General features: G+C 37.7%; 2 protein-coding genes and 1 long non-coding RNA gene across 3 annotated transcripts; all 3 read right to left on the reverse strand.

Moving 5' to 3' along the window:
* Positions 1–6,486: 6,486 nt before the first annotated feature.
* On the reverse strand, positions 6,487–7,523 carry LOC145460706 (melanocortin receptor 5-like). The gene has a single exon (XM_081445588.1). The coding sequence runs from the start codon at positions 7,427–7,429 to the stop codon at positions 6,491–6,493; it is 939 nt and encodes a 312-aa protein (XP_081301714.1). The 5' UTR covers positions 7,430–7,523; the 3' UTR covers positions 6,487–6,490.
* A 1,749-nt stretch (positions 7,524–9,272) lies between these two features.
* LOC145503068 (melanocortin receptor 4-like) lies at positions 9,273–12,277 on the reverse strand. The gene has a single exon (XM_081482491.1). The coding sequence runs from the start codon at positions 10,996–10,998 to the stop codon at positions 10,069–10,071; it is 930 nt and encodes a 309-aa protein (XP_081338617.1). The 5' UTR covers positions 10,999–12,277; the 3' UTR covers positions 9,273–10,068.
* Positions 12,278–19,996: 7,719 nt separating this feature from the next.
* Positions 19,997–24,158, reverse strand: LOC145502840 (uncharacterized). Its single transcript, XR_014051394.1, has 2 exons — positions 22,959–24,158; positions 19,997–20,083 (listed from the first exon to the last, which is right to left on the reverse strand). It is a non-coding gene; the product is annotated as an uncharacterized LOC145502840 (long non-coding RNA).
* Between the last annotated feature and the right edge of the window lie 3,547 nt (positions 24,159–27,705).

The following is a 27,705-nucleotide window of genomic DNA, read 5'->3' on the forward strand; positions in this document are numbered from 1 at the left end:
GTCGTTTCATATTGTTCATGATGAGGAATGAAGCCGCAAGATACAGGATTTGGAGAAAGATCACTAAACGGACTAAACCCTGCCACCGATTTATCAGATATATTTGCCGATTTTGCTTTTATAAAGAAACAAATATGACGCTGTAATATTTAATCATTCATACATATGTTGATTCTGGAATCGCCCATGCACGTGAAGTAGTTGACTACATATGTTCAACCTATAGCAAACTTTTGTAGCAGAGTTTGTTTTCTGTAGTTTTTTCTGCAGTTTAGGCTCGTAAAGTTGGGCCAGAATTTATTTATTTCGGCTTATTTCGCTTTTTCGTTTTATTTCTGCCGTTTAAGTTTTTCATCGAAACATTAAAATTTATTAAAAGATGAAATTAAGGACTTCTCAATCAAGTCGACAACTGACCTTCACCTGCTTTTAGCTGAATCCGTTTTTCTTTTCACAATTGTTTTATCCATACTAGTTGTTGCGAAATGCTGCGCTAAGTTACTTCCCCTTTGAACATGAGATAAGTTTATTTATTTCCTTTGTGTTTTCCGCCTTTTTAGTTGTTTCCACATTTCGAAGAAACGACTCTACGCTTATTTCAATCCGAAGGTTGCTCAGCGGCGAATTAAGACCATAACGGAGGGCTAGCTTGCGTCATCGAACCCTAAATGTCCGCAAGTTACTACAAACCTAGGATGAAAACAGAACTAGTAAAATTTTTCTCTGATTCAATGCCAAGAAGAAGAATGTTTCTACATTAATTACACAATTCAATTTAAAAAAAATTGCCTATTTTAAAACAAACATTCGTAATTTTTCAGTTCAAGGGAGATTGAAAATTTCAAATATTTTCTTCCTGAATAGAGTTGAGGGGTGAGTTGTCCAGCGTAACTGCGTGTTATACAAATTCGGCTTCATATCAATCGAGGTTCGTTCACACTACGCCGGAGAAATTTTAAACGCATCAATCAACTCTTGAGTGCACCTTCGAGGTTGGGTTAGGGTAAATCACATTATTATCGTCTCGTCATTCTTTTTTTTTTCCCGAAAGCTCCCTTTAAAAATGTTTTCCGTTCACACTTAAACGCAAAACCGACGTTTTCCAATTCAGCCTCCGTTTTTGAAGAGCGTTAACGAAAAGTTCCGTCTTTGGTGGACATTTTCTCCGGATAAGTGTGAACGGTAGGATTATCTGTGGAATAAAACTGCATTTTCAAATTTTACGGGCTTGTGTGTCGGAACCTGAGTAGTTGATGTAATTGTTGTTGGGTCGTTTTTAAACTCGTGGATACGCTAAGCGTAGAAACGTGTTTGTTGCGGGGACTCCGATATGCAAATGTGTCACTCACTCACTCACTTACTCACTCACTCAGGTGTAGACACTGCTCGTAATTAGTCGGCCCGAACGAGAGCGCCCGAGTCCGACGCCATGTTGGAATAGTAACCGCGCCCGACGCCATATTGGAATAGTAACCGCGCCCGACGCTATATTGGAATAGTAACCGTGCAGTCAGTGCGAGCCTAATACTTAATGCGTGCATCGTGCCAACCCGAATATTGATGATTTTGTAACTTTTACACGACCATTAATATTAGGTGTTTCGCTAAATTGAAGTGGAGTTGACTTCGAATGTTCGAATTAGTATTATGGCCAACTTGAAGGCTGAATTTCAGGAGCATTTGAGTCGTCCAGGCGGTCAAAATGACCAGGAGATGTGCATTTGTTTGCTGGAAAGTGACCTGAAAAGCTAATGTGGTAAGCTTTGATGAGAATGTGTCTTATTCCTCGACCTTAATGAGCTTATATGAGCAAAACGAACAACTTTTAGTGAGCGAAAGAGCTATTGAATAAAAGGCAAACATCGGCACCATTGTATGATATTGTAATTTCATTTATAATTTAGTAACATCTGAACCTAAGGCCACCCGAAATATTGTTTTAACTCTACGACGTTGTGTCAGCCTTGCAGTAGTGATGTATTATCGTTTTACTTTTCAAGTTTGGCTAATCAGATCTCCTGTGAGATCCAACGTTCAATCAAGCAGGACCTTCGTTCACCGCTTTGCAGTTTAAACACTTAAGTTAAGTTTAGAGTTAAGTTTAGATTAAAGTTGTGTTCTCTACACTTTTCTTGTTTATTTTAGTACATTGATCTGAACTCTGAGATGTAAAATGCACATAAACTTGAAAGAAACTCCCAAATACTTGATTTTGATAAGCTTAAATGATTTTTACCCTGTCTTTTGTTTACACTTTTGCTTCCTGATTGAAAAGATAACAAAGGGAAAGAAACCCCCTGTGAACTTGTCCCCAATTATTAGTTAATACTAAATACATTGACACTTAAATAAAGCTGTTATTATTGTTGTTGGAGCACATATATATTTATGGTCGACAGATTTGTCGGATCAACACTGAAAATGCTTGCAAAAGAGTATCTTATTTTGATGTATTTTACGTGCAATATATATAGAGACAAGCGGTTCCACATTGGAAAAGAAGTGCTGTCTCATAAGAAACCTTACCTATAACCTTGAATGAAATGCAAAGAAAAACGTTTGTGAGCTCGTACGACTTGAATACATGCAAATTTTTCCAGCAGGCAGATCAACATCAAGATCTGGGTGTGAGGGAAGAGGGGGGAGGGAGAAGAGTACTCTATGATTTGTTGGGCAGGAATTCCTCTGTGACCCAAGAACCCTTAGCCTTTACCACTCCATGTTCTGCTGCAATTTTGCCACCCTAGCTATTCTGGACGTATGTCTTTGTAATATGTGTGCAAAAAAAAGCCCACACTTTCTGAGTTAAGTGCGACCTTGCATGGTACAAACCCGGCTTGTTGTAACAGCATTTGATAATATACCAGTAATTGCAAGTTCACCAATATGCTTCTTCTCTAGATTACCTAATCCACTAGTTTGGCCATAGGTCTCCTTTGATTTCTTATGTTAATTTTTATCAAGCGTAATATGGATGCCATAAACTACATAAATTAGCAGCAGACCTGTCTGATTGTGTTCTTGGCTGCTTTTTTCACTTTCCTGACCCTCCAACAACAAAGAATCGGATTCAGGGTGGAGTTTAAGTGTATCTGAGTTAACGTTGCTATTCGACGTCATAGTTAATCTGAGTATAGACACAATAAAATACGGAAGATAGGAAGCTACCAGCACCAACTGCACCTATGCTATGCTAGAAACTGTCTTTCTGTATCGTGCAATATCCTGTGGAATTCCTGCTCTGTTCTGTTGTCCTTGGTTGACATGTTCCTGGGTTTGAGCTTGCTGTTGTCGCAGTTTCAAGTAAATCTTCGTGTAAGAGAAGATCGAGGTTATGAGGGAATGAATTTCAACAACAATAAATACAATTCAGGTAATACGATAGCTCCATAAACGCATCACTCCGCATGAAACACCAATCACCCAAGTACATATCACAACTCGGCGGACGCGTCTCAAGCAGCAGAGCGAGAAGTCTGTCTACGCTTATTGCAGAAGATGCCATGATCGATATCTCACACAAACTAAAATAAAGCTGAATGCTCCATTTACTTTTCGCGCATAAATGTGGAAAAAATTCGTTTTCAACTTAACAATATGAGAGATAAAGGCGACAGCAAAGCTTGGTTGTGTAATAAGGCCAACAAAAAGATCAGTGACCGCCAGACATCTAAACAAAAGTTTTGTTGGTGGATGAAGAAAAGTCTCTTTATGAAGAGCAACAAGGATCAGAGCATTGCCCAGTGATGCAGTGATCAACAGCAAAATGTTTAGGGCTGATAAAGGCGCAACTATTTTCATTGGCCATATCAATGTGTTTCGTCCATTTAATTCGCTTGTGTAAATTCACCATCGTGGCCTGCTTAGAAGGGCACGCTGGCTAAAGCGAGTAACACGTTCAGAGGCCGTGATTAATGTGCAGAAAAAGTATCACTTTGGGTTTTTTTTTTTTTGCCATTTCTGTCAATCCAGTAACTTAATTTTTCATTAAAGTTAATGAAACTGAGCATGCAAACCCGTTCTTTGTACTTAAATATTAACATAGGCCGGAACTTTTGTATGGTTTTATGAATTATTTCAGTGATGTCATCAATTAAATTGTACTAAAGTCTCCTGCTAAACGGACACAGCAATTATACTGCATTTTTAATAAAATGGCGCTTAACTGTGAATGAGTAATTTGAGTTCGCTCAAGACATTCAATTGAATTGAATAAAATGCAGGCAAGGTTAGAAACAGTTCTAAAACAGATGAATATATTGGATTGTACATCAGTAAACCATTTCAACGTGTCGTTTAAAATCGGGCTCAGACATGGCTCAAGTTCATGGTCTAGCAAGAGTTTCAAAGCTATTTCAATCCTGCAACTTAAACTTAAATATAGGCGCGATATGGGGGCAATATGGGGGCATCCACGGCACGAGATGATTTGCAGTTTAAGTGTTTGTGAATGGGGGTTAATCTCTTTGGCCCACGAGCATGGACTTTGGACTCTTTGCAGGGTTGTTGACATGTGAAAGTTCCTGGTACACTAGTGGTTTCCCGGTCGCAGAGCCCTTTTACCCCCTAGGCACAGTCTCTCTGACGCCGTAGCTAGAGGTTCGAGGAAGTACAGTGGCGTTAATTTCAAACGGATACAACTAAAGGGAGCAGTTGTTTTTTCGGGCCAGCAGGCATTCTAAATTTTGTAATTGTAGTAGTGGTGGTGGGGGGGGGGGGGGGGAGGGGGGGTTGTTGCCCCATTTCATATCATGAGATGGTACTCTTGAAAAATCCTGCTTTCAAATTTTCAAATAGTCGCATTTATATGACTGATAAAAGAACAATTCTCTGGTGAAAATCACGTGGTCAGCTGTAAAGGAAAACAAACAACCCAAACTAAGAAAGTCTACTGTGACAATATTTTTAGTTCTTTGTCCATCAATGGAATACCCATTGAACAATAAGGTGTAAAAGTGGTGCAGTCAGGTGGTGCTCAGCGATTGGACACCAAAACTGCAATGTGTCCAATTTTGTGCTCAATCAGAGACCAGAATTCCAAATCATTTTGGAAATGTTCCCAGGGGCGAATACACTGTGACAAACAAAGATATATTGTATTGAACAGAATAGCCATTTTTTTTTCTTTTTTCTGCGGTTAATTTCTACATAAGCAATATAATTGTCCTCCACTGAATATAATGCCTTCAATCGCCGCCATTAATTAGCATGAAAGAGTGGTGAGAAAAATTGTTGAAGCCTCGGTTAATTTAGCACCGATCTATGCAAAAATACAGAACAGGAAGTCTGTTGTCTCGCAATTAGGCCGAAACCATAATCAATACAGTAAAAAGCACCTAGATCGCTTAAAACTTAACATGATAGCAAAATTCTATCAAATCGCGATGAAAATATATAGCCTATTCTGATCACATCTCCCTACAATTTTCCATTTTGTTTTTACGAATAGTACGTGAAAATAAGTTAGAGGATGTGAAGGAAGATGACTAAATTGACTAAACCTTGTCACCATTTATCGTTGATGTTGTCTCAGTTAGTAAGAAACACATGTATATGAGGCTTCTGAGATTCTAGAATCAAACACAACGTAAAAAAGGATGTCAGTTTGTTGGTAGCCTATTCGTTTAATAATAAGATAAAATAAAAAAAAAAAACCATGCAAAATAAATTTAATATTTTAAGAGGAGGCCTCCAATCACCTAGACGTGGTTTTCTGGCAGAATTTTGTAGCAGAGTTGTTCTGTCAAATCTTCCGGTTCGTAAAATTGGACATTAATTGTTTCTTCTAACTTATTTAATCCAGCTTTCTCAACAAAGGATTTTCTTATTCCAGAAGTTTGAAATACCCACCGAAATACATTAACACATCAATGGAGAAGTTAACGAATCGACACCTTCTTTTTGTTATTTTTGCCTCTTTTAAATATATTGTTATTATTATTATGATTATGATTATGATTATTATTATTTTTGTTTATTTGTTGTTTTCTTTGAGTATTAAACAGGTCTGTTTATTTCATTTCATGTTCATTGCCTTCCTCGTATTCACCTTTAGGCCTTTCATCACGACACTTTCACCAGCAGTCAAGCCCAAGATTTCTCGGCAACAATGAAAGCAACAACAGTGGACGGCCAGCTTGCATCAATGACTAAACATATCATCACACTTGACCATTTGCATATAAACAAGTTTTAATCACTCCCCTTATTGACATGTGCGTTCTGCTTGCATCAACACAAAGTTATTGTTTGATAATAGTGTATTCCTCGGGGAAATTTAAAGCTTTTTCGTCCCGCTTATTTATGTATCTTAACTTATCTTAACTCATCCTGAGTTGGAACAAAAGCGGCCCTAGGAAAAAAAATTAAAATAATATAGTTTTTAAATTAAGTTTTGAAAACCTTTTTGTCGTGGTACAATGTTGTGCAAAGCTCAAACAAGAGGAGTGGTTTCTCTGTTTCCAGCCAGTAATATGGAAACCATCACTGGCTACATGCAATAGCAGTGGACCTGACAAATCGTGTCTTTTGCTGCCTTTCTCACTTCTCTGATCTTCCAACAATAGAGAATCGGGTTAAGAGACGAGTTCAAGTATATTTGAGTTACCGTAGCCAAATAAACCGCCTCAATTAATCCTCCATTCGACATGATACTTAGTCTGAATATAGACACGATAAAATACGGAATATAGCAAGCAACTAACAACATCTGCACCCACGCTATACTAGAAACTGTCTTTTTGTATCGAGCTATATTCAATGGAGCTCCTCCTTCGCTTGGCTCTCCTTGGCTGACTTGTTCCTGGCGGACTCGAGACTGCTGTTGCCGTAATGTCAAATAAATCTTCGCGTAACAGAAAATTGAAGTTATGAGAGACATTACTCCAAAGATGTCGACTGCAATCCGGGAAATACTTTTATTCCAAAGATATGTCAATCCACTTGAAACACCGGTGACAGAGAGACAGGCTATTACTGCGCGGGTTCGTCTCAAAGTTACAACATGTCTGTATCTTAAACGCAGCAACAAAGCAAGAAGTCTATCCACGCTTATTGCTGTTGAAGTCAAGACTGATATCCCACACAAAGTGAACCCTGTAACAATAAATGCTTCGTCCAGGTATCGGTAGTTCATGTTAGTTATTCGCTCTAATCGCGTTATTATGGCGGAAGCAAAAAGTGGTTGTGAAATAAGGCCAGCCAAAAGATCAGTGACTGCGAGACATCGAAACAGAAGTTTTGTTGGCGGATGCAGGGAAGTCTCTTTACGAAGAGCAACGAGGATCAAAGCATTGCCCAGTGAAGCAGTGATGGCAAGAAAAATGTTCAAGGTTGAAAGAAAAATAAGTACTCCAGTTAGCCATGTTGATGTGTCTGTTTGGTTCATCTCGCTTGTGCAGTTTGCACCTTGGAAGCTGAAGTTAGCCATTTGTTCGTGAAGGCGATTTCTTCTCCACTTTATTTTCCTGAGGCGGCACAAAATAGTGTTAGTTTCTTTCCAATGTGTGATTACTGATATAATATCCGGTTTATGAGTTGCTGAGTAGTGTTTATTAGCTGAAGAATCAGATAGCTAAAATGTGTATGCGTTAAATTGTTTGTTATTTTGAATGATACTGACAAGGAAGTACCACTCTTCCATATCAGTTATTGAATTAGAATATGAAAATTATCTTAACTCAAAGGTTTACGCTGCGCTAATATCATAATCAAAACAAGTCAAGCACCTGCATTAGTTATTAACATAATGTTTTCAAATTGGGGACAGATATGTCACTACTAACTACATAACGTGTTTTGGTCAGATCGTCCCATGATCTGTCTAACCAGTCGTTTTGTTTTGTTGTTGATGAATAATAACATGTAAGCCTACAGATTCAGAGAGCATGTGGATAAAGATGGCCAAACCTTCCTAAACTCTGTGACCTATTTAATGAGATATTTTGTTGAATTTCTCTTTATTAAGAAGCGTGTATGAAGCCGGAATATTTAACATATATGTTGATTCTGGAATCACCCTCAATTTTGTAGCTGCCAACTGAACTATATTTTACCCAAAGATAATGTTTTGTAGCAGAGTTCTTCTTTCTGGCATGAGCTTGTGAACTGAACAATGTTTCTTTTAGCTTAGTTGATGTCTGAGAGTAGTTTGCGAGGTCGGTTGATTCAGTTTTTAATTAAAGCAAAATCAACATAAGACAAGTGATGAGTAGCCGGTTCACAGATCCTCAATTGTTTATTGAGTACGTCGAGATCACAATTAGCAGAAGTATTAAAGGCAGGGAGATTTGAAAAAATCCCGTGGTCATTTTTTTCTTTACTATACTTTAGTATTTTTCCGGTAAACAAAGTACGTCAGTCAAACTTCATCCGCCCGGTTTTCAGCTGTATTAGGCTTCTTTCAATATTCTAGTCTATTCCCGCACACGCTGCCAGAGTTTGTGGTCTTCAGTAAACCAAGCGGTAGGATTATTCGATCTCAGTTCATGCTCGGAAAAATTAAAAAAAAGAAATACCACTTTTTACACATAGAAAGAAGATTGGAACAGGAAAATTAATTCTCTCGTTCTCATAGAACTGAGCCCAGAGTATATATTGTTCTTCAAATGAAAAGCCAATACACAACCAGCGTAAAAAGAACGGCAAGGCCCGCCATTATTTTAAGCAATAAATTATTTTTGAGGTAAATTTGCATGTAAAGCGGACGTTCATCTTCACATTCATGGACAACTGGCCGTTTACACCATCCCCCTCCCCCCAAGAAGGCCTGAGGCCCTGCTAGGGTTTCTGAATAATAGATATTTACGTAAAAACTTAACTCACGGGATACAGGGTATTTGAGGGGCGGGGGGTGGGGGGTTAATGGGACATGGGACATTTAGCACATAATGCAATATGGAATGCTCATTTAGGCCAGGATATGGGAAACTCAGAATTCCCCCCCCCCCCCAGCTCCCCCCTTTTCATAATAATTCATCAGCTCTCAGTGTGTTAATATATATTTACATAAAAAACAAACAGATTGCGCTCATTTAGACAAGGGATGGTATAAACTATTTAGTGTTTAGTCTTTTTAACATGTTTTGTTTCAAATTTAACGTTATTTCTAAGATTAAGATGATCAACTTAAGACATCATGGAAAGTTGGGGAAATAAGAATGTTACTCTCCAACGCGTGTAAATGAAAATGGTAATATTATGCAAAATGAATACAAATAGAAAAAAATTAAAGTTCTTTATTTAGTTTGCATAACCGGCTTGCTCCATGTATATGCTACAAAAATTAAAGCTGACTTTTCTTAACATGGTTACAAGGACATTCATTTATCTAATTCATTTTACAATATTTTGTAACCATTCTGTGCGCGATTTGACCGATTCAACACAACCATCCATTGAACAGCTGTCCTCTAACCTGACTGTTGTCAATGCGGCCGGCATATGAGTCAGAATTTTCCACAATGAACATAATGCTTCCGTTTTTAAACTAGTGTTAAGTACTACAAAGTTCATTGCGATATCGACACCAAAGTTTTTTTTTTTCTTCTTTTTTTTTTTTTTTTTTTTTCAGATTTTCATTGTTTTGCCTACATTAATGCGCTTTTCGAACGATTCAACATCGAGCTGCTGTCATGGTTAACAACATATGAGCAGATGGCAAAGTCATACTTAGTGCCCTCAAATATCTTGGAGAAACACACTGTTAACGAGGTTTCGTTATTGCTGTCTGTAGAACAGCCTTGTTTATTCTAATGAGCCTGTACTGTGTTAAGTGAGATAGACCGAACGATTACAGAGAAACAACGCTTTTTCTGATAGCAGTTGCTGGTTTATAACCGTCGCATCAGTTACTGTAAATGTATTTTTGTTTCCTAATGATGCTCACTAGAAAGATCGGTTAAAACTCCTGTGAATCAACAATAGGCAATAGAACTGATAAAAAGCATTGAGACGATTAGTTTGGACTTAGGTTTTGAAGAAAGCTAACTGTTTTAATTGCCTATTTTGTTTAATGATGTGCGAAACAACTTAACTTACGCCCGAATTCGCATAAATGTGCAAAACAACTTAGTTAACTCGACAGCAAAATTGTCTGATTGTGTCCTTTACTGCTTGTCGGACTTCTCTCATTTTCCAACAATAAAGAATTGGATTAAGAGACGAGTTTAAGTAGACTAGTGTTGCTGTGGACAGCCAAGAATAATCCGTACGTATTCCGTTCATCCATAATATAGACTCGATACCATACGGAACATAACAAATAATTAATGTCAACTGAACCCATGATATACTGGAAACTGTCTTCTTGTAGCGTTCAATGTTCAGAGTAATTCCTGTCCCGCTCGTCTGTCCCTGGTGAACACGGTCTTGTACTTGAGTTTGGTGTTCTCGCAATTTAAGATAAATTTTCGTATAAGAGAATATTGATGTTACAAGACAAAGTACGAGGAAAACGAAGACTACGATCCAGGTAGTGCTTTCGCTCCAAAGGTACATCAATCCACCAGCAACACCAACTAGCCAAAAAGATATCAGGACTGCTCTAACTCGCCACAATGTCACAACTTGTTTGTATCTCAATCCCAACAACAGTGCGAGAAGTCTGTCCACGCTTATTGCGGTTGATGTCAAGTTTGATACTCCGCACAGCATGTAGCTTGAAACATAATTCCCAATGACGAAATATTTCAAAACAACTCGATTTATCTCTGTGTCGTGAGACGTAACAGCCATAGCATAGAGAGGTTGTGTAATAAGGCCGACGCATAGATCAGTGACCGCCAGGCATCGAAACAAGAGTTTCGTCGGTGGATGAAGGGAAGTCTCTTTATGAAGAGCAACAAGGATCAGAGAATTGCCCACTGATGCAGTGATGGAGAAGAATATATTCAAGACCGGAATTAACAGATGTCGGCGCTGCCTTATTAGTACTGCTGGTGATGTGCTTGTTTCGTTCAGCTCATTCGAGTAGTTGTCGTGTAAGGAAAAGTTCTCCATTATCAATCTCGAGGTCTGGTGCAGCTGTTTGCGAAACGACTTCTAAGCCGAGGTAGTGTCATTCCCAAATTTTAGACCTCTCTATTTGAACTGTTTTCTTCCTGGTAACGAGGCCACCTTTCTTTCAAAGTGATGGACACATGCGTTCTTCCCAAATTTTAGACTACTCAATTTGAGCTGTTTTCCTGCTAGTATTGAGGCAACCTTTCTTTCAAAATGATGGACACCTGTCCTTCCCAGTTAGCTGACATCATCATGAATGAGATATGATTCTTTCGGAGCTCAGTAAAGTAAAGACTTTGTTTACCATTGGTCCTTCTTGTAGTATGACAAAGACTTCCGCTCTCTGGTATTTCTTGACATCCAGCATTACGTGCTATGAAGGGGCTGCGCTGATAACCCTCACAAAGACCTTGATAATCCTTTCAAGTCCGCAATATTGAGCTGGAACTATGGTGCTGAAGAAGATCAGTAACACTGCCTGAGACGTCGCGTTTTAAAACATTTTAACTTCACAAAAGTGTGAACAAGAGTTACTTTATTAATTTTATTCTGCTCCGGTGGCTAAACGAATGTGTTGTTTTATAAAACAAAGGGTCATGCATACGCACAACTTGTGATCGAAGAATTTTTCCATTTGCCTTTCATAATCGTTCATTTCCACTTCATTTTCGTCCCTTTGTATGTAGTCTTCGGGTTCTGCATCACACAAACAGCTCTGTCCTCATACTAGGTAATGTGTAACTATACCCCTCGTCGTTTCAATTTACTTCCTTCTTTCCGTTCTCTTTTCTGTCACCCATTTGTGGCTCTTCTACTTCGACTTCGACGTCAGCCATTGTCTTGCGCTCGCTGTTGCTGGGAAGCATTTTTAATGAGCAGCACTGAAAACTAGACAATGCTGCTTTCATAAAGCCTAAACTGGGAAACATGTTTCGAAAGCATGATTTAAAGGCCTGGCTACCCCAGGAAACACTGGGAATTAAACAAAATGCTTTGATGCCCGGTGGTTAAACGAGTAAACATTGTCTAGGAAAACAAAGGGTTACGCATGCGCATTACAATAAACTTACTTCCAAAGAAGTCTGGGGAGAATTCTATTTTCGTTCCGGGGCTCTCCCATTTACTTTTTTAATAGTCCTTTGTAATATCATATGGTCTCTGAGTAGTTTCGCATCTGTACAGGTTCAAAAATTGTACGGATTGTAAAGGGATTATTGTCGATGTAACTGAAAGGAGCTGAAAGCAAACTTCAAGCACAAGAAATGAAATGTATCCATCCAGGGGAGGTTTCGCGCAATCGTGTTTTGTTTTTGAGTGATTGATTTTACACGCTGAGGCTTTTATCGTACAACGCGGCAAAAAAGTTCGTTTGAATTTTCCATGAAGACGTTATTTCAATACACTGAAAGGGAGCGCAAACTCCGAAATGTACAGCTACTGAGACAGTGAAGGCGGAATTTATCCTGTAAAAAAATGGCCAAATCTGTTATTCTACGATTTTAAACAACAACCGTAAAAGTGATATTTTTTGTGGCCGTACGCTCACAGTGAAAAACGGTCAATCTAATGGGTTTTTCACGCTTGTCAAAGTAAAATCTAAAGTAAAGTAACACAATATTTTCTAACGCGAAAGTGCTACTGAACGGCTTGAGCTTAACAATAGTAACGTAAGCATCAAAATGAACACGTTGAGATTTCATTGTTTTGAACAGGACATTTGATTGGCTGGATTTGAAAATGTTGGAATATTCAGGAGTCCTATTGTTTCAGTTCTGCCATCTGATTGGGTTTCATTGTCTGGGTGGCCCCGCTTTAAGTAAACGCCCTGTAAGGCATCATGCAAAGTTAGGAAATAAGAATGACTCTCCAACGTGTGTAAATAACAATAGTGATATTATGAAAAATGAATACAAATAGAAAAAAGCTGTTAATGAGACCCTGCTGGTGTGCAATTTAGTATAAATTATTAAAGCCACACCTACACTGGGGGAGGGGTAGATCTAACAGTACCAGCGAGGATATTTATACTGGTAACAACATTGCAACCCCCCCCCCCCCTCCCCTTTTGCTGGGTAGATACAGGAAACAGAAACAGAACACTGATTATGGTGGCAAAACATGGATGGCAGGGAAGACAGAGCCTATCTCCCCTAGAGTGGCGGCGTCTCTAAGGGAACCTATGTTACTAAGGGGACCAGAAGAGGGGCGCCCTTCTGGGCGGAAAATAGGTCAGATGGTACGATGGCACCATCCTGGAGAGATCCGGACCTATTTCCTTGGAAGTAAGATAGGATGGACCAAAAGAGAGGGTGCCCCTTTGGGAGGACAACTGGTAAAAGCGGAGAACGGCCTAGATTGAATACTAGCTCACAACTGGGACAGGGTCAGAAAACAACTGGGTTTTACTAACTGGGGATTGAAGGAGTTGGGAGGGGTATAGCACGCTGAAATCACATGAGAGCATGGTGGAAAATCACTGGGAGCTTTGTCGTATGATTTCCCATATGGTAGAACTATTGGATTGCATTGGATATTGACCTAAGGTTATTACACAATGGCTAATAGGGGGAAGATAACAGAACTGGTGAAAACCTTAGATGATAGCTATGATGAGGACTACAGAGCTCATTAACCACAGTTTAAATGCTTAAACTTCTAACTTATTTACTTTGCATAACCGGCTAGCTCCATGTATATGCTGCAAAAATTACAGCTGACTTTTTTAAAATGGTCATAAGGGCTATTCATTTATCCAATTCATCTTACAATATTTTGTAACCATTCTGTGCGCGATTTGACCGACTCAACCGAACCATCGCGTCAAACAGGTGTCCTTTAAACTGACTGATCACAATGCGGCCGGCATGTGAGTGAGGGTTTTACAATAAACATAATGCTTCCGTTTTTTAACTAGCGTTAAGTAATACTAAGTTCATTGCGATATTGACACCGAAGTCTATTTTCTCTTTTAGATTTTCATTGTTTTGCCTACATTAATGCGCTTTTTGAACGATTCAACATCGAGCTGCTGTCATGGTTAACAACATATGAGCAGGTGGCAAAGTCATACTTAGTGCCCTCAAATATCTTGGAGAAATACACTGTTAACGTGGTTTCGTTATTGCTGTCTGTAGAACAGCCTTGTTTATTCGAATGAGCCTGTACTGTGTTAAGTGAGATAGACCGAACGTTTACAGAGAAACAACGCTTTCTCTGATAGCAGTTGCTGGTTTATAACCGTCGCATCAGTTACTGTAAATGTATTTTTGTTTCCTAATGATGCTCACTAGAAAGATCGGTTAAAACTCCACTGAATCAACAAAAGGCAATAGAACTGATAAAAAGCATTGAGACGATTAGTTTGGACTTAGGTTTTAAAGAAAGCTAATTGTTAATCGCCTATTTTGTTTAATGATGCGCGAAACAACTCAACTCGCTTCCGAATTAATTCGAAACAAACCTGTGTGGTTGCTCCCTTAACTGATCGGTATGAATGTGCAAAACAACTTAGTTAGCCCGACAGCAAAACCGTCTGATTGTGTTCTTCACTGCTTGTCTGACTTCCCTCATTTTCCAACAATAAAGAATCGGATTAAGAGACGAGTTTCAGTAGACAAGGGTTGCTGTAGACAGCCAAGAATAATCCGTACCTATTCCGTTTATCCATAATATAGACTCGATAACATACGGAAAATAACAAATAATTAATGTCAACTGAACCCATGATATACTGGAAACTGTCTTCTTGTAGTGTTCAATGTTCAGAGTAATTCCTGTCCCGCTCGTCTGTCCCTGGTGAACACGGTCTTGTACTTGAGTTTGGTGTTCTCGTAATTTAAGATAAATTTTCGTATAAGAGAAGATTGATGTTACAAGACAAAGTAAGAGGAAAACGAAGACTACGATCCAGGTGGTGCTTTCGCTCCAAAGGTACATCAATCCGCATGCAGCACCAATTAACCAAAAAGATCTCAGGACTGCTCTAACTCGCCACAGTGTGACAACTTGTTTGTATCTCAGTCCCAATAACAGTGCGAGAAGTCTGTCCACGCTTATCGCGGTCGATGTCAAGCTCGACACTCCGCACGGCATATAGCTTGAAATATAATTCCCAGTGATGAAATGATTTAAAACAGCCCGATTTATCTTTGTGTCGTGCGGCATAACAGCCATAGCATAGAGTGGTTGTGTAATAAGGCCGACACATAGATCAGTGACCGCCAGGCATCGAAACAAGAGTTTCGTCGGTGGATGAAGGGAAGTCTCTTTATGAAGAGCAGCGAGGATTAGAGCATTGGCCACTGATGCAGTGATGGAGAGGAAAATATTCAAGACGGGAATGAACAGATGTCGGGGCCGCCCTATTAGTACTGCTGGTAATGTGCTTGTTTCGTTCAGCTCACTTGAGTAGTTGTAGTGTAGGGAAAAGTTCTCCATTTTCGATCTCGAGGCCTGGTGTAACTGTTGCGAAACGATTTGTGTGCAAAACGGCTTCTAAGCTGAGGGAGCTTCACTTATTGTTTCAAAAGTGGCAAATATTTGGCATGTAAATTTCATTGTACATTATGATAATAAATTTTTCCACTACATAAAGCGTCAAAGGTATGATGTATTATTTAACGGGGTTATTTTAAACTACTTAATTTGATCTGCTTACTTGCTAATAATAATAAGTGATGCAGTGATCAACAGCAAAATGTTTAGGGCTAATAAAGGCGCAACTATTTCCATTGGCCATATCAATGTGTTTCGTCTATTTAATTTGCTTGTGTAAATTCACCATCGCGGCCTGCTTAAGAGGGCACGCTGGCTAAAGCGAGTTATACGTTCAGAGACCGTGATTAACGTGCAGAGAAAGTATCACTTTGGTTTTTCTTTTTTGCCATTTCTGTCAATCCAGTAACTTAATTTTTTCATTAAAGTTAATGAATCTAAGCATGCAAACCCGTTCTTTGTACTTAAATATTTACATAAGCCGGAACTTTTGTATGGTTTTATGAATTATTTCAGTGATGTCATCAATTAAATTGTACTAAAGTCTCCTGCTAAACGGACACAGTAATTATACTGCATTTTTAATAAAATGGCGCTTAACTGTGAATGAGTAATTTGAGTTCGCTCTTACCACAAATGCTCCTAGAACAGCAAATTTTACAAAACTATACCATTATTGAAGCATGCCATTGGTGAAACCAAAACCATGGCGAAAATTTCTTTCAAAAAATATCTCAATGTTGTTTGCCATTTTTGCTGGAATCGTAATTAACGAAGTAACTTAGTGAGTAATTTCATTGGCCCTTAATTTGCACTGAGCTGGCAAGTTCAGGTGGAATTGGTTTTTACTGTCAACTAGCTTGAAAAAGAATTGACCGCGCTAATAGAGTAAGACATTCAATTGAATTGAATAAAATGCAGGCAAGGTTAGAAACAGTTCTAAAACGGATGAATATATTGGATTGTACATCAGTAAACCATTTCAACGTGTCGTTTAAAATCGGGCTCAGACATGGCTCAAGTTCATGGTCTAGCAAGAGTTTCAAAGCTATTTCAATCCTGCAACTTAAACTTAAATATAGGCGCGATATGCGGGCAATATGGGGGCATCCACGGCACGAGATGATTTGCAGTTTAAGTGTTTGTGAATGGGGGTTAATCTCTTTGGCCCACGAGCATGGACTTTGGACTCTTTGCAGGGTTGTTGACATGTGAACGTTCCTGGTACACTAGTGGTTTCCCGGTCGCAGAGCTCTTTTACCCCCCTAGGCACAGTCTCTCTGACGCCGTAGCTAGAGGTTCGAGGAAGTGCAGTGGCGTTAACTTCAAACGGATACAACTAAAGTGAGCAGTTGTTTTTTTCGGGCCAGCAGGTATTCTAAATTTTGTAATTGTAGTAGTGGTGGGGGGGTTGTTTCCCCATTTCAGATCAGGAGATGGTACTCTTGAAAAATCTCGCTTTCAAATTTTCAAATAGTCGCATTTATATGACTGATAAAAGCACAATTCTCTAGTGAAAATCACGTGGTCAGCTGTAAGCACTGGAAAAGTTGACAATTTACAGAGTATGTAAATAACATGTAATTAACATGTAAATAATCAAAAAGAGACTGTAAAGATTAATTTACATGATTTTTCCCCTTTTACATGTTTTGGAGGTTTCATGTAAAAAACATGTAAATATTTCAAGTGAAACATGTAAATGATGAAGAAAACACTGTAAATGTTTCAACGCAAAGGGCTAAGATCATGTCAATAACATGTAAACTGTTCCTGCAAATACTGTAAATAGCCTGCAAATTTCTTGTGATTCAACCTGGAAACCCGTAAATAACATGTAAATTTAATACAGGGAGGCTGCCATAATACTGTAAATAACATGTAAATAAAAAGGGGAGGCTGTAAACAACATGAAAATAACATTGAAAATGAAAACAGGAGCCTGTAAATAACGTGTAAATCAAAAAAGGGAGCCTGTAAATAACATGTAAATCGAAAAAGGGAGCCTGTAAATAACGTGTAAATCGAAAAAGGGAGTCTGTAAATAACATGTAACTAGTAAAAGGGAGCCTGTAAATAACATGTAAATGGAAAAAGGGAGCCTGTAAATAACATGTAAATCGAAAAAGGGAGCCTGTAAATAGCATGTAAATGGAAAAAGAGAGCCTGTAAATAACATGTAAATTGAAAAAGGGAGCCTGTAAATAACATGTAAATCGAAAAAGGGAGCCTGTAAATAACTTGCAAATCGAAAAAGGGAGCCTGTAAATAGCATGTAAATGGAAAAAGAGAGCCTGTAAATAACATGGAAATCGAAAAAGGGAACCTGCAAATAACATGGAAATTGAAAAGAGGAGCCTGTAAATAACATGTAAATCAAAAAAGGGAGCCTGTAAATAACCTGTAAATTGAAAAAGGGAGCCTGTAAATAACCTGTAAATTGAAAAAGGGAGCCTGCAAATAACCTGTAAATTGAAAAAGGGAGCCTGTAAATAACATGTAAATCAAAAAAGGGAGCCTGGAAATAACCTGGAAATGTAAAAAGGGAGCCTGTAAATAACATGTAAATCGAAAAAGGGAGGGAGAAACCCTGTACGATAAATAACTTGTAAATAATAACTTGAAGAAAAATGCATGGAATGTACTGTTTTATTGTAATCAAATCTGTTGACCTTAATTATAATAGTAGAAAACATGCAAATTTATACAGAATCAGAAATTTATTGCAATCAGAACAAACTCAATAAAATTCAAATAGTTTTTATATGCCATGAATAAGGTTTACAATGTACACATTGCAACAAATAAAACATGTTTTCTTTTCTTTCTATCCATAACAAGACGACTTAAATGTAATTTTGTGCATGGCCAAAATATTTTAAAATACCATGACTGAGCTCCTTTAACCGAATTCAAGCACTTTTCAAGACTACTAAAATTCAAGACCTTTTCAAGATTGTGCAAAATCATGTCATATTCAACTCTATTTAATTCATAAATAATCAAATGATTAAGAACTATACTGTTGTCAGCTACAACTAGTGAAAATTTTGCAATTTAGGCGTATTACTAAATTAAAATTGTTTGCAAATGGATACCTGTCTTAAATATATACTAAATTCACAAAGTCAAATGTAACATAATGATAATACCTTTGTCATAAAATGAATGAATAAACTGTTTTTTTCTTACTAAGTAATTAATGTAGGATTAAATTAGCCTTAATAATTATTATGAAAAATGTGGGACACACGATGGCCTCGTAGTTACATGTAGTGCGCTCAACTCCTGATCGAGCGGTCCGGGTTCAAGCCCTAGGCGGGTACATTCTATTGTGTTGTTGGGCAACACACTTTACTCTCAGTGCCTCTCCACCCAGGTGTATAAGTAGGTACCAGCGAATTTAATGGTGGGGTAACCCTGCAATGAACTGGCATCTCATCCAGGGGGAGTAGAAATAGTCCTAATCGCTTCCTGCTACAGAAAGCGGGATAAGCTCCAGTCTGTTGGGCCACGTGGCTCATATGCAGACTTCACCTTTACCTTATTATGAAAATTACTGCAATGTAAGTGTGAAATATTGATCAACTTTTTTCATAGAGTGAATTGTTCTTTTGAAATAACAGAAAATAGGGAGAAAAAACATTTACCACAAGATAGAGATTGACATTTTAAATTCATCATAAAAACATTCATGTATACACATATACATATACATATACATATACATTGCATAACATAAAACAAGGCTTCTGACATCTTTTAGGCTATGTTTACAAAGTTTCCTTCTTTTTCCAAAACTGTACGGAATCCAAACAGGACAAACATTTTGGACCCCTGACAAAACATTCACTGTAAACAATATTCAAAATTTTACTTTTTCTTTTTGTGATAAAAAAAAAACTGTACTGTAAAAAAAAAAAAATTCATAGGGACCTGTTGAAATTGAAAGGCCTATCTAGTACCATAGTTCCCATAACACATCATAAGTTAATAAATTATTGTTCTGGTACTACATGTATGTAAACATAGCCTTTGCTTTTTATGATGAAATCTTATAGCTGCTGTATTGAACAATAAGTATCAACCTAGCAATCTAAGATATTCAAATTTAATGCTAATTCACTAACACAGGTACAGTGTAGGTGATACTTCAAAGCATTAAAAATAATGTTTAAAGTGGTTGAATTTATGCCAGAAAGTGTTGAAGGTCACCATGTTAGACCATAATGCACCAGGGGCCCATTTCTCGAAGGTCCCAAAAAGTTTTCGCACCCAGAAAGCCATACCAAAATCTGAAATCTTATGCTTACTGAGCTGTTTTATTCGCTTATTCTCAATATGAACAGAGGTTTCCTTCACATGAGAAGTTTCAGGCATATACAGCTCTTAGTTTTTAGACACAGCTCAATTAAAGATGGCTTTGTGGGCCCGAAAAGTTTCCAGGGCCTTCAAGAAATGGACCTTGGACCCCTTATAGAGTCATACCGGGTAGGTACTGTAGACTTCTCAGTGGCTGATTTTTTCCTGATCAAGCATCAATGCCAAGGAGTAGGCATGTATTGACCACTCTCAATTTTACTTCATCCTACAAGTAACATAAAACATTTCATTAAATAAGATAAGTTATGTCTGAGTATGAATCAGCAAATTCTATGTATGATATCAATCAGCAAATTTTACACTGGAGTTATTATTTTGTTTCTTATCATTCCAATTTATACTGTGACATTTGAAATCGGACTGTAGCCGGTCATGTTGACCAGCCAAAGTAATTTTAGCTTGGTCACATCTCATTTCTGACTGGTCAAGATATTTACGAAAAAATCAAGTACACATAATGTGAGCCAAATTAAACCCACAAATAGTTTGTTTGTTCCAGTCACTGCTAGTCCGTTTAAAGATTGGCTTAATATTTTTCTGAACAGATTTAACTCCAGTCACTCGAATGGCATTCCTATCGATCTTGAATGCATGACAAACAGCAAGCGAATGGTCTTTAGCCGTTCGAACAGATACATGTATGCACTGGTGTATGTTTTCGTTAGAGGTCACAATAAAAAAGAGATAAAAACTCTCAGATTTACAGTTAGGGATTTGATTGTTTATTCAAGAATGAAAAACGTGACCGTCTCAACATGACATGACTGGTCAACATGACCGGCGAGTGAAGTTTTTGGCCGGTCAAGTCACCATTCTGGCCAGACATTACCCGTTGACCGGCCATTATTTTGAGCCCTGAATATTCATCAATCAAACAGATCTTACATCTACATCTGTAGCTACTGTGTGACAAAAAATTTGCATCTCTGATTGGAAGGCACTGAATGTCAGAGGATGTAGAAGAACTAAACTCAAAATCTGTGGCAGTAACTATTCAATGTTCACTATCTCCTACATTGTAATATTCATGCACAATAAATCAAACTCCTATCAAACAATGTTTAAATAATAAGTTGAGTTATTTGCAGGCACAATTTGATTGTTTCTTACGTGCACTTATGCTCTATTGGTGGACAAAGGTACAGATGATGTCATAAAAGTTTGTTTTTGTTTCTTTGTTATGTATTACGAAGCAGACAGATTCTATGTTGTTTTGCATCTGTTCAGTAATAGATCACAGAAGACATCAAAATGTGGTAAAAACATCAGTAACACATGCCTGAAAAATTCACAAATTCTGTGACACACTCTGGTAATGGCTTATGAGACTATTTTTTGTTTTTACCACATTTTGATGTTATCTGTGATTTACTCAAGGCAAGAAAAAACCCAGGTCTGATTTCCTCAGCCAAGTAAATTTTGCTCTTAGGCAAGCGAAAATAGAAGTTCAGTGGCCCAGTGGGCAAGTGAAATTACAATGTAGCATCAGTAGTCTTGTGAGTCTGACTAAAAATGCCAGCTTGATAAATGATAATTTCCAGTCATTCCATTTCAAAACTTAAGACCTAGAGATAAGTTAATTATTAGGTTGAAAGCAGGAATTAGTTTGGAATCCGAGTGTACTTCATTCGCATTTGTCCTCTGATTTCCTTACTGGCCACCACACTGGCAACTAATATTTAAGTAGGGCAAGTGAAAACTGAAATTGACTGGCCCACTGGGCCAGTGACTTACAATTTTCTTTCCTGCCCTGCTACAGATGCATGAACAGATGCATGACACATGAAACCTACATGTATTTGGTAAGAGCCCAATTTCGTACAAGTAAAATGTACAGCTGTGACAGGGCTCTAAAGTGCTGTCTGGTCATCCCAGGGTAAGGCAATCAATTGAAATCGATCCATAAATTGATATAAGTCAATAAATTGAAATTAATGTAAGTGTTATCAGTGCTATCGATCAATTGAAAGAAATTCATACTCACATTCTAGAAAAGTTTCAAGTTATCAGTTTGATTTTACCAAATTTATCAGTCATTAGAGAATCAATTGAAAGCTGGTCTCTCTTTGTTAGTTCACCTAAACTGTAGAAAAATCATTGTGTCCCTCAACACAATGTTTGATTGTAACTTTTTTATGTAGATTTCAAAGGCACTACCAAAAAACCCCAAAATATAGTCCCTGATACATGTATGCCAGCAAAATATTCTGTTTACGAGATACAATGTAATGTTTTTATGCAATTGTATTCATGATTTCATATTTCACTTTAAATCTTTTGTTCATTTCTTTCTTATTAAATGTTGCTTAAAAGATAAGCTAGTATCAGCAAAATTGATAATGCTTATTGAAAATTTGATCACAATCGATGACTCATGACAAATCCTTTTATTGATTTCTGATATCATTGACTAATTTGTATTGATTGTTATGAAATAATTGATTGACTATACTGTGTCGTCCAAGACAAGTAGATTTTCCTGCCTGGGCAAGTGACTCTTCCTTTTTTTCAAGTCCTGTGTAGTTTTCACGACAGTTTGAGGTACATGTATACCTCTTTATAAAGTATCATAGTGTTTTTTTTTTTTTTGTGAAAGAAAATACCACAACATTTAACTTACTACAGTATCAGCACCAGTGGGTGCAATGTCCATGTACAGTTGTGTATAACAGCATATTGTAACTTGCATGTAGGTACAACTGTAGACACTTGAGTAACTTCAGAATACTTACTCTAGAATAAGACAAATTTCTCTGCTGAAGATGGCACATTACATTTTAGCTTACTAGCATTCACATCAGAGGGCAACATAACCTTACAAGAGCACGCATCAGAAAGAATCATGAGGTGCATATAAGCCAATAACAAATGTCGCATGCTCATGCTCAGTTATCGAGAACAGATAATAACAGATAATAAAGCTCTTTATGTACGGCAGGTAAACATCACCAAAGTCGATTCCACAAGCAATGTAACTTCTCCTTGATAATGACACATTCACAACCAAAGGCAAAACGAAATGTATACGTATCTTGACGTTACTTTACTCTGCTCGTTCAATTTATGCAAAACTTGCTTACCTGTTGTTTTTGTTGCCTGTAATCGCTATCTTCAACCTCTGGGTAACGGTAAACTTTGCCTTGAAACCGTGCACGGTGACGAAGCGAAGGTAGAGTGGATTTTGGCCCGCTAAAACAGAGCTCGAGTTCGATGCAAGTTCCAACGAACTGTCAAACATGGCGGGAGAACCGAGAGAACCTGGTAACTAACATGAAGACCGCTGATTCCTGCTTGTTGGAGATCGGGCACTCACAAAGCTGGTATGCTCTTATAAAGTGACTGGGATAACAGTGATGGCAATGAAAGCACAAAACGGTAGAAATCACCAAAACAAAACAAAACAAAAACAAAACAAAAACACAGAAACAGTGAACATGCAAGGGCAGACTTAGTTGTATTAATCTTACTTGTAGAATGTTCATGTTTCGGAATATTTAACGCTCTAAATCGATGATATTTCGTTCATTCTCAGCGGTTCAGGGGCACAACTGTGACCTCGAACTTTCGCGATATGAGAAGTTTAATGTTTGTTGTTTTCGGATTGTTAAAAATGTCATTTTGGGTACCGAAAAAAAGTCAGCTATCATTTTCGGAAAGGCGATAAGACCTAACGTTTTCGGGAAATGGACAAAAAAGCCCTAATAAGTTCGAGAATACTCAAGCTCCTCTAGAATAACCGAACAGATAAATTTTTTTTTTGCGCAACCTAAAATTAACCTACAGAGCTTTGAAAGTACACCAGATAGCCTAAAACAGCGTTGAAAAGCATTCGAGAGGAAACGGTCGTTGGGTGTCCCTTATGGTTCCCTGCCTAACCTAACTACGCGTCAGTTCAAACTCGGTCCCAGGGCTCTTTCCGTCTTGAACTCACACAACACGTGACGCTTTCATGGTCCTTCATGAATAAATACGTACGTGTCCGAGAATTATTTTTTCTCTTTTCTAGAGCCGTAAGCTTGGAACGCCTGCATGTGCAGTAACAATTCTAGTTTTATTTTGTCGTTGTGGATGCGCGGAAAGTTCACAAGAAGACAGGTTAATTAGTGCGGTGTCGCACCCGTGCAACTTCTAGGTTTTCCATTTACATGGTTTCTACATGTTTCTTACAGGCTCCCTTTCTTTCATTTACATTGTTTTTACATGTTTCTTACAGGCCCCCTTTTTTCATTTACATGCTTTTTACATGTTTCTTACAGGCCCCCTTTTTTCATTTACATGCTTTTTACATGTTTCTTACAGCGCCCCTTTTTTCATTTACATGGTTTTTACAGGGTTATAAACATAACATTTCCAGACTTTTTACAGCATTCGCTTGAATTATTTACACGTTCCTCACATGGTTTAGCAAAGCAATTTACATGTTTTTTACAAAGGCAGATACTGTAAAAGTGCGTAAAATATTTTACAGGTTTTTACATGTTCTTCAAATGATCATTGTCGACAAAGACAATGTAAATCACTATTTACAGAACATTTACATGCTGTACTAAAAGCTGTAAATTTCCTGTAATTTTATTTTACAAAACCCTAACATGTAAATTGTAATTTACAAAGAATGTAAATCAAGACTTACATACTGTAAATTAAAATTGACATGTCCATGTAAATTTTCAACTTTTCCAGTGAAGGGAAAATAAACAACCCAAACTAAGAAAGTCTAATGTGACAATATTTTTAGTTCTTTCTCCATCAATGGAATACCCATTGAACAATAAGGTGTAAAAGTGGCGCAGTCAGGTGATGTTCAGCGATTGGACACCAAAACCGCAATGTGTCCAATTTTGTGCCCAATCAGAGACCAGAATTCCAAATCATTTTGGAAATGTTCCCAGGGGGGCGAATACACTGTGACAAACAAAGATATATTGTATTGAACAGAATAGCCATTTTTTTTCTTTTTTCTGCGGTTAATTTCTACATAAGCAATATAATTGTCCTCCACTGAATATAATGCCTTCAATCGCCGCCATTAATTAGCATGAAAGAGTGGTGAGAAAAATTGTTGAAGCCTCGGTTAATTTAGCACCGATCTATGCAAAAATACAGAACAGGAAGTCTGTTGTCTCGCAATTAGGCCGAAACCATAATCAATACAGTAAAAAGCACCTGGATCGCTTAAAACTTAACATGATAGCAAAATTCTATCAAATCGCGATGAAAATATATAGCCTATTCTGATCACATCTCCCTACAATTTTCCATTTTGTTTTTACGAATAGTAAGTGAAAATAAGTTAGAGGATGTGAAGGAAGATGACTAAATTGACTAAACCTTGTCACCATTTATCGTTGATGTTGTCTCAGTTAGTAAGAAACACATGTATATGAGGCTTCTGAGATTCTAGAATCAAACACAACGTAAAAAAGGATGTCAGTTTGTTGGTAGCCTATTCATTTAATAATAAGATAAAATTTAAAAAAAACCATGCAAAATAAATTTAATATTTTAAGAGGAGGCCTCCAATCACCTAGACGTGGTTTTCTGGCAGAATTTTGTAGCAGAGTTGTTCTGTCAAATCTTCCGGTTCGTAAAATCGGACATTAATTGTTTCTTCTAACTTATTTAATCCAGCTTTCTCAACAAAGGATTTTCTTATTCCAGAAGTTTGAAATACCCACCGAAATACATTAACACATCAATGGAGAAGTTAACGAATCGACACCTGCTTTTTGTTATTTTTGCCTCTTTTAAATTTATTGTTGTTGTTATTATTATGATTATGATTATTATTATGATTATTTTTGTTTATTTGTTGTTTTCTTTGAGTATTAAACAGGTCTGTTTATTTCATTTCATGTTCATTGCCTTCCTCGTATTCACCTTTAGGCCTTTCACCACGACACTTTCACCAGCAGTCAAGCCCAAGATTTCTCGCCAACAATGAAAGCAACAACGGTGGACGGCCAGCTTGCATCAATGACTAAACATATCATCACACTTGACCAAAATAAAAAGCAAACAAACAACCAAAACACGAAAAAGAAGCAATGACAACGAAGGAGATAACAGCCGCTTCAGTTAATGAATATCAATCAGTTTTTCTGACATAATCTGTTCTTATTTGCATATAAACAAGTTTTAATTACTCCCCTTATTGACATGTGCGTTCTGCTTGCATCAACACAAAGTTATCGTTTGATAATAGTGTTTTCCTCGGGGAAATTTAAAGCTTTTTCGTCCCGCTTATTTATGTATCTTTAATTCTTTTTGTCATCCTGAGTTGGAACAAAAGCGGCCCTAGGAAAAAAAAATTAAAATAATATAGTTTTTAAATTAAGTTTTGAAAACCTTTTTGTCGTGGTACAATGTTGTGCAAAGCTCAAACAAGAGGAGTGGTTTCTCTGTTTCCAGCCAGTAATATGGAAACCATCACTGGCTACATGCAATAGCAGTGGACCTGACAAATCGTGTCTTTTGCTGCTTTTCTCACTTCTCTGATCTTCCAGCAATAGAGAATCGGGTTAAGAGACGAGTTCAAGTATATTTGAGTTACCGTAGCCAAATAAACCGCCTCAATTAATCCTCCATTCGACATGATACTTAGTCTGAATATAGACACGATAAAATACGGAATATAGCAAGCTACTAACAACATCTGTAGCCACGCTATACTAGAAACTGTCTTTTTGTATCGAGCTATATTCAATGGAGCTCCTCCGTCGCTTGGCTCTCCTTGGCTAACTTGTTCCTGGCGGACTCGAGACTGCTGTTGCCGTAATGTCAAATAAATCTTCGCGTAACAGAAAATTGAAGTTATGAGAGATATTACCCCAAAGATGTCGACTGCAATCCGGGAAATACTTTTTTTCCAAAGATATGTCAATCCACTTGAAACACCGGTGACAGAGAGACAGGCTATTACTGCGCGGGTTCGTCTCAAGGTTACAACATGTCTGTATCTTAAACGCAGCAACAAAGCAAGAAGTCTATCCACGCTTATTGCTGTTGAAGTCAAGACTGATATCCCACACAAAGTGAACCCTGTAACAATAAATGCCTCGTCCAGGTATCGGTAGTTCATGTTAGTTATTCGCTCTAATCGCGTTATTATGGCGGAAACAAAAAGTGGTTGTGAAATAAGGCCAGCCAAAAGATCAGTGACTGCGAGACATCGAAACAGAAGTTTTGTTGGCGGATGCAGGGAAGTCTCTTTACGAAGAGCAACGAGGATCAAAGCATTGCCCAGTGAAGCAGTGATGGAAAGAAAAATGTTCAAGGTTGAAAGAAAAATAAGTACTCCAGTTAGCCATGTTGATGTGTGTGTTTGGTTCATCTCGCTTGTGCAGTTTGCACCTTGGAAGCTGAAGTTAGCCATTTGTTCGTGAAGGCGATTTCTTCTCCACTTTATTTTCCTGAGGCGGCACAAAATAGTGTTAGTTTCTTTCCAATGTGTGAATACTGATATAACATCCGGTTTATGAGTTGCTGAGTTGTGTTTATTAGCTGAAGAATCAGATAGCTAAAATGTGTATGCGTTAAATTGTTTGTTATTTTGAATGATACTGACAAGGAAGTACCACTCTTCCATATCAGTTATTGAAATAGAATATGAAAATTATCTTAACTCAAAGGTTTACGCTGCGCTAATATCATAATCAAAACAAGTCAAGCACCTGCATTAGTTATTAACATAATGTTTTCAAATTGGGGACAGATATGTCACTACTAACTACATAACGCGTTTTGGTCAGATCGTCCCATGATCTGTCTAACCAGTCGTTTTGTTTTGTTGTTGATGAATAATAACATGTAAGCCTACAGATTCAG

The sequence above is a fragment of the Orbicella franksi genome, chromosome 11, assembly GCF_964199315.1.
Source record: "Orbicella franksi chromosome 11, jaOrbFran1.1, whole genome shotgun sequence".
In the NCBI taxonomy this organism is placed as follows: Eukaryota; Metazoa; Cnidaria; class Anthozoa; order Scleractinia; family Merulinidae; genus Orbicella; species Orbicella franksi.

What these genes read in the sequence shown, in the direction of transcription:
- LOC145460706 (XM_081445588.1), bottom strand. Translation starts at nt 7,429, where the DNA reads ATGGCTAACTTCAGCTTCCAAGGTGCAAACTGCACAAGCGAGATGAAC.
- LOC145503068 (XM_081482491.1), bottom strand. Translation starts at nt 10,998, where the DNA reads ATGGAGAACTTTTCCTTACACGACAACTACTCGAATGAGCTGAACGAA.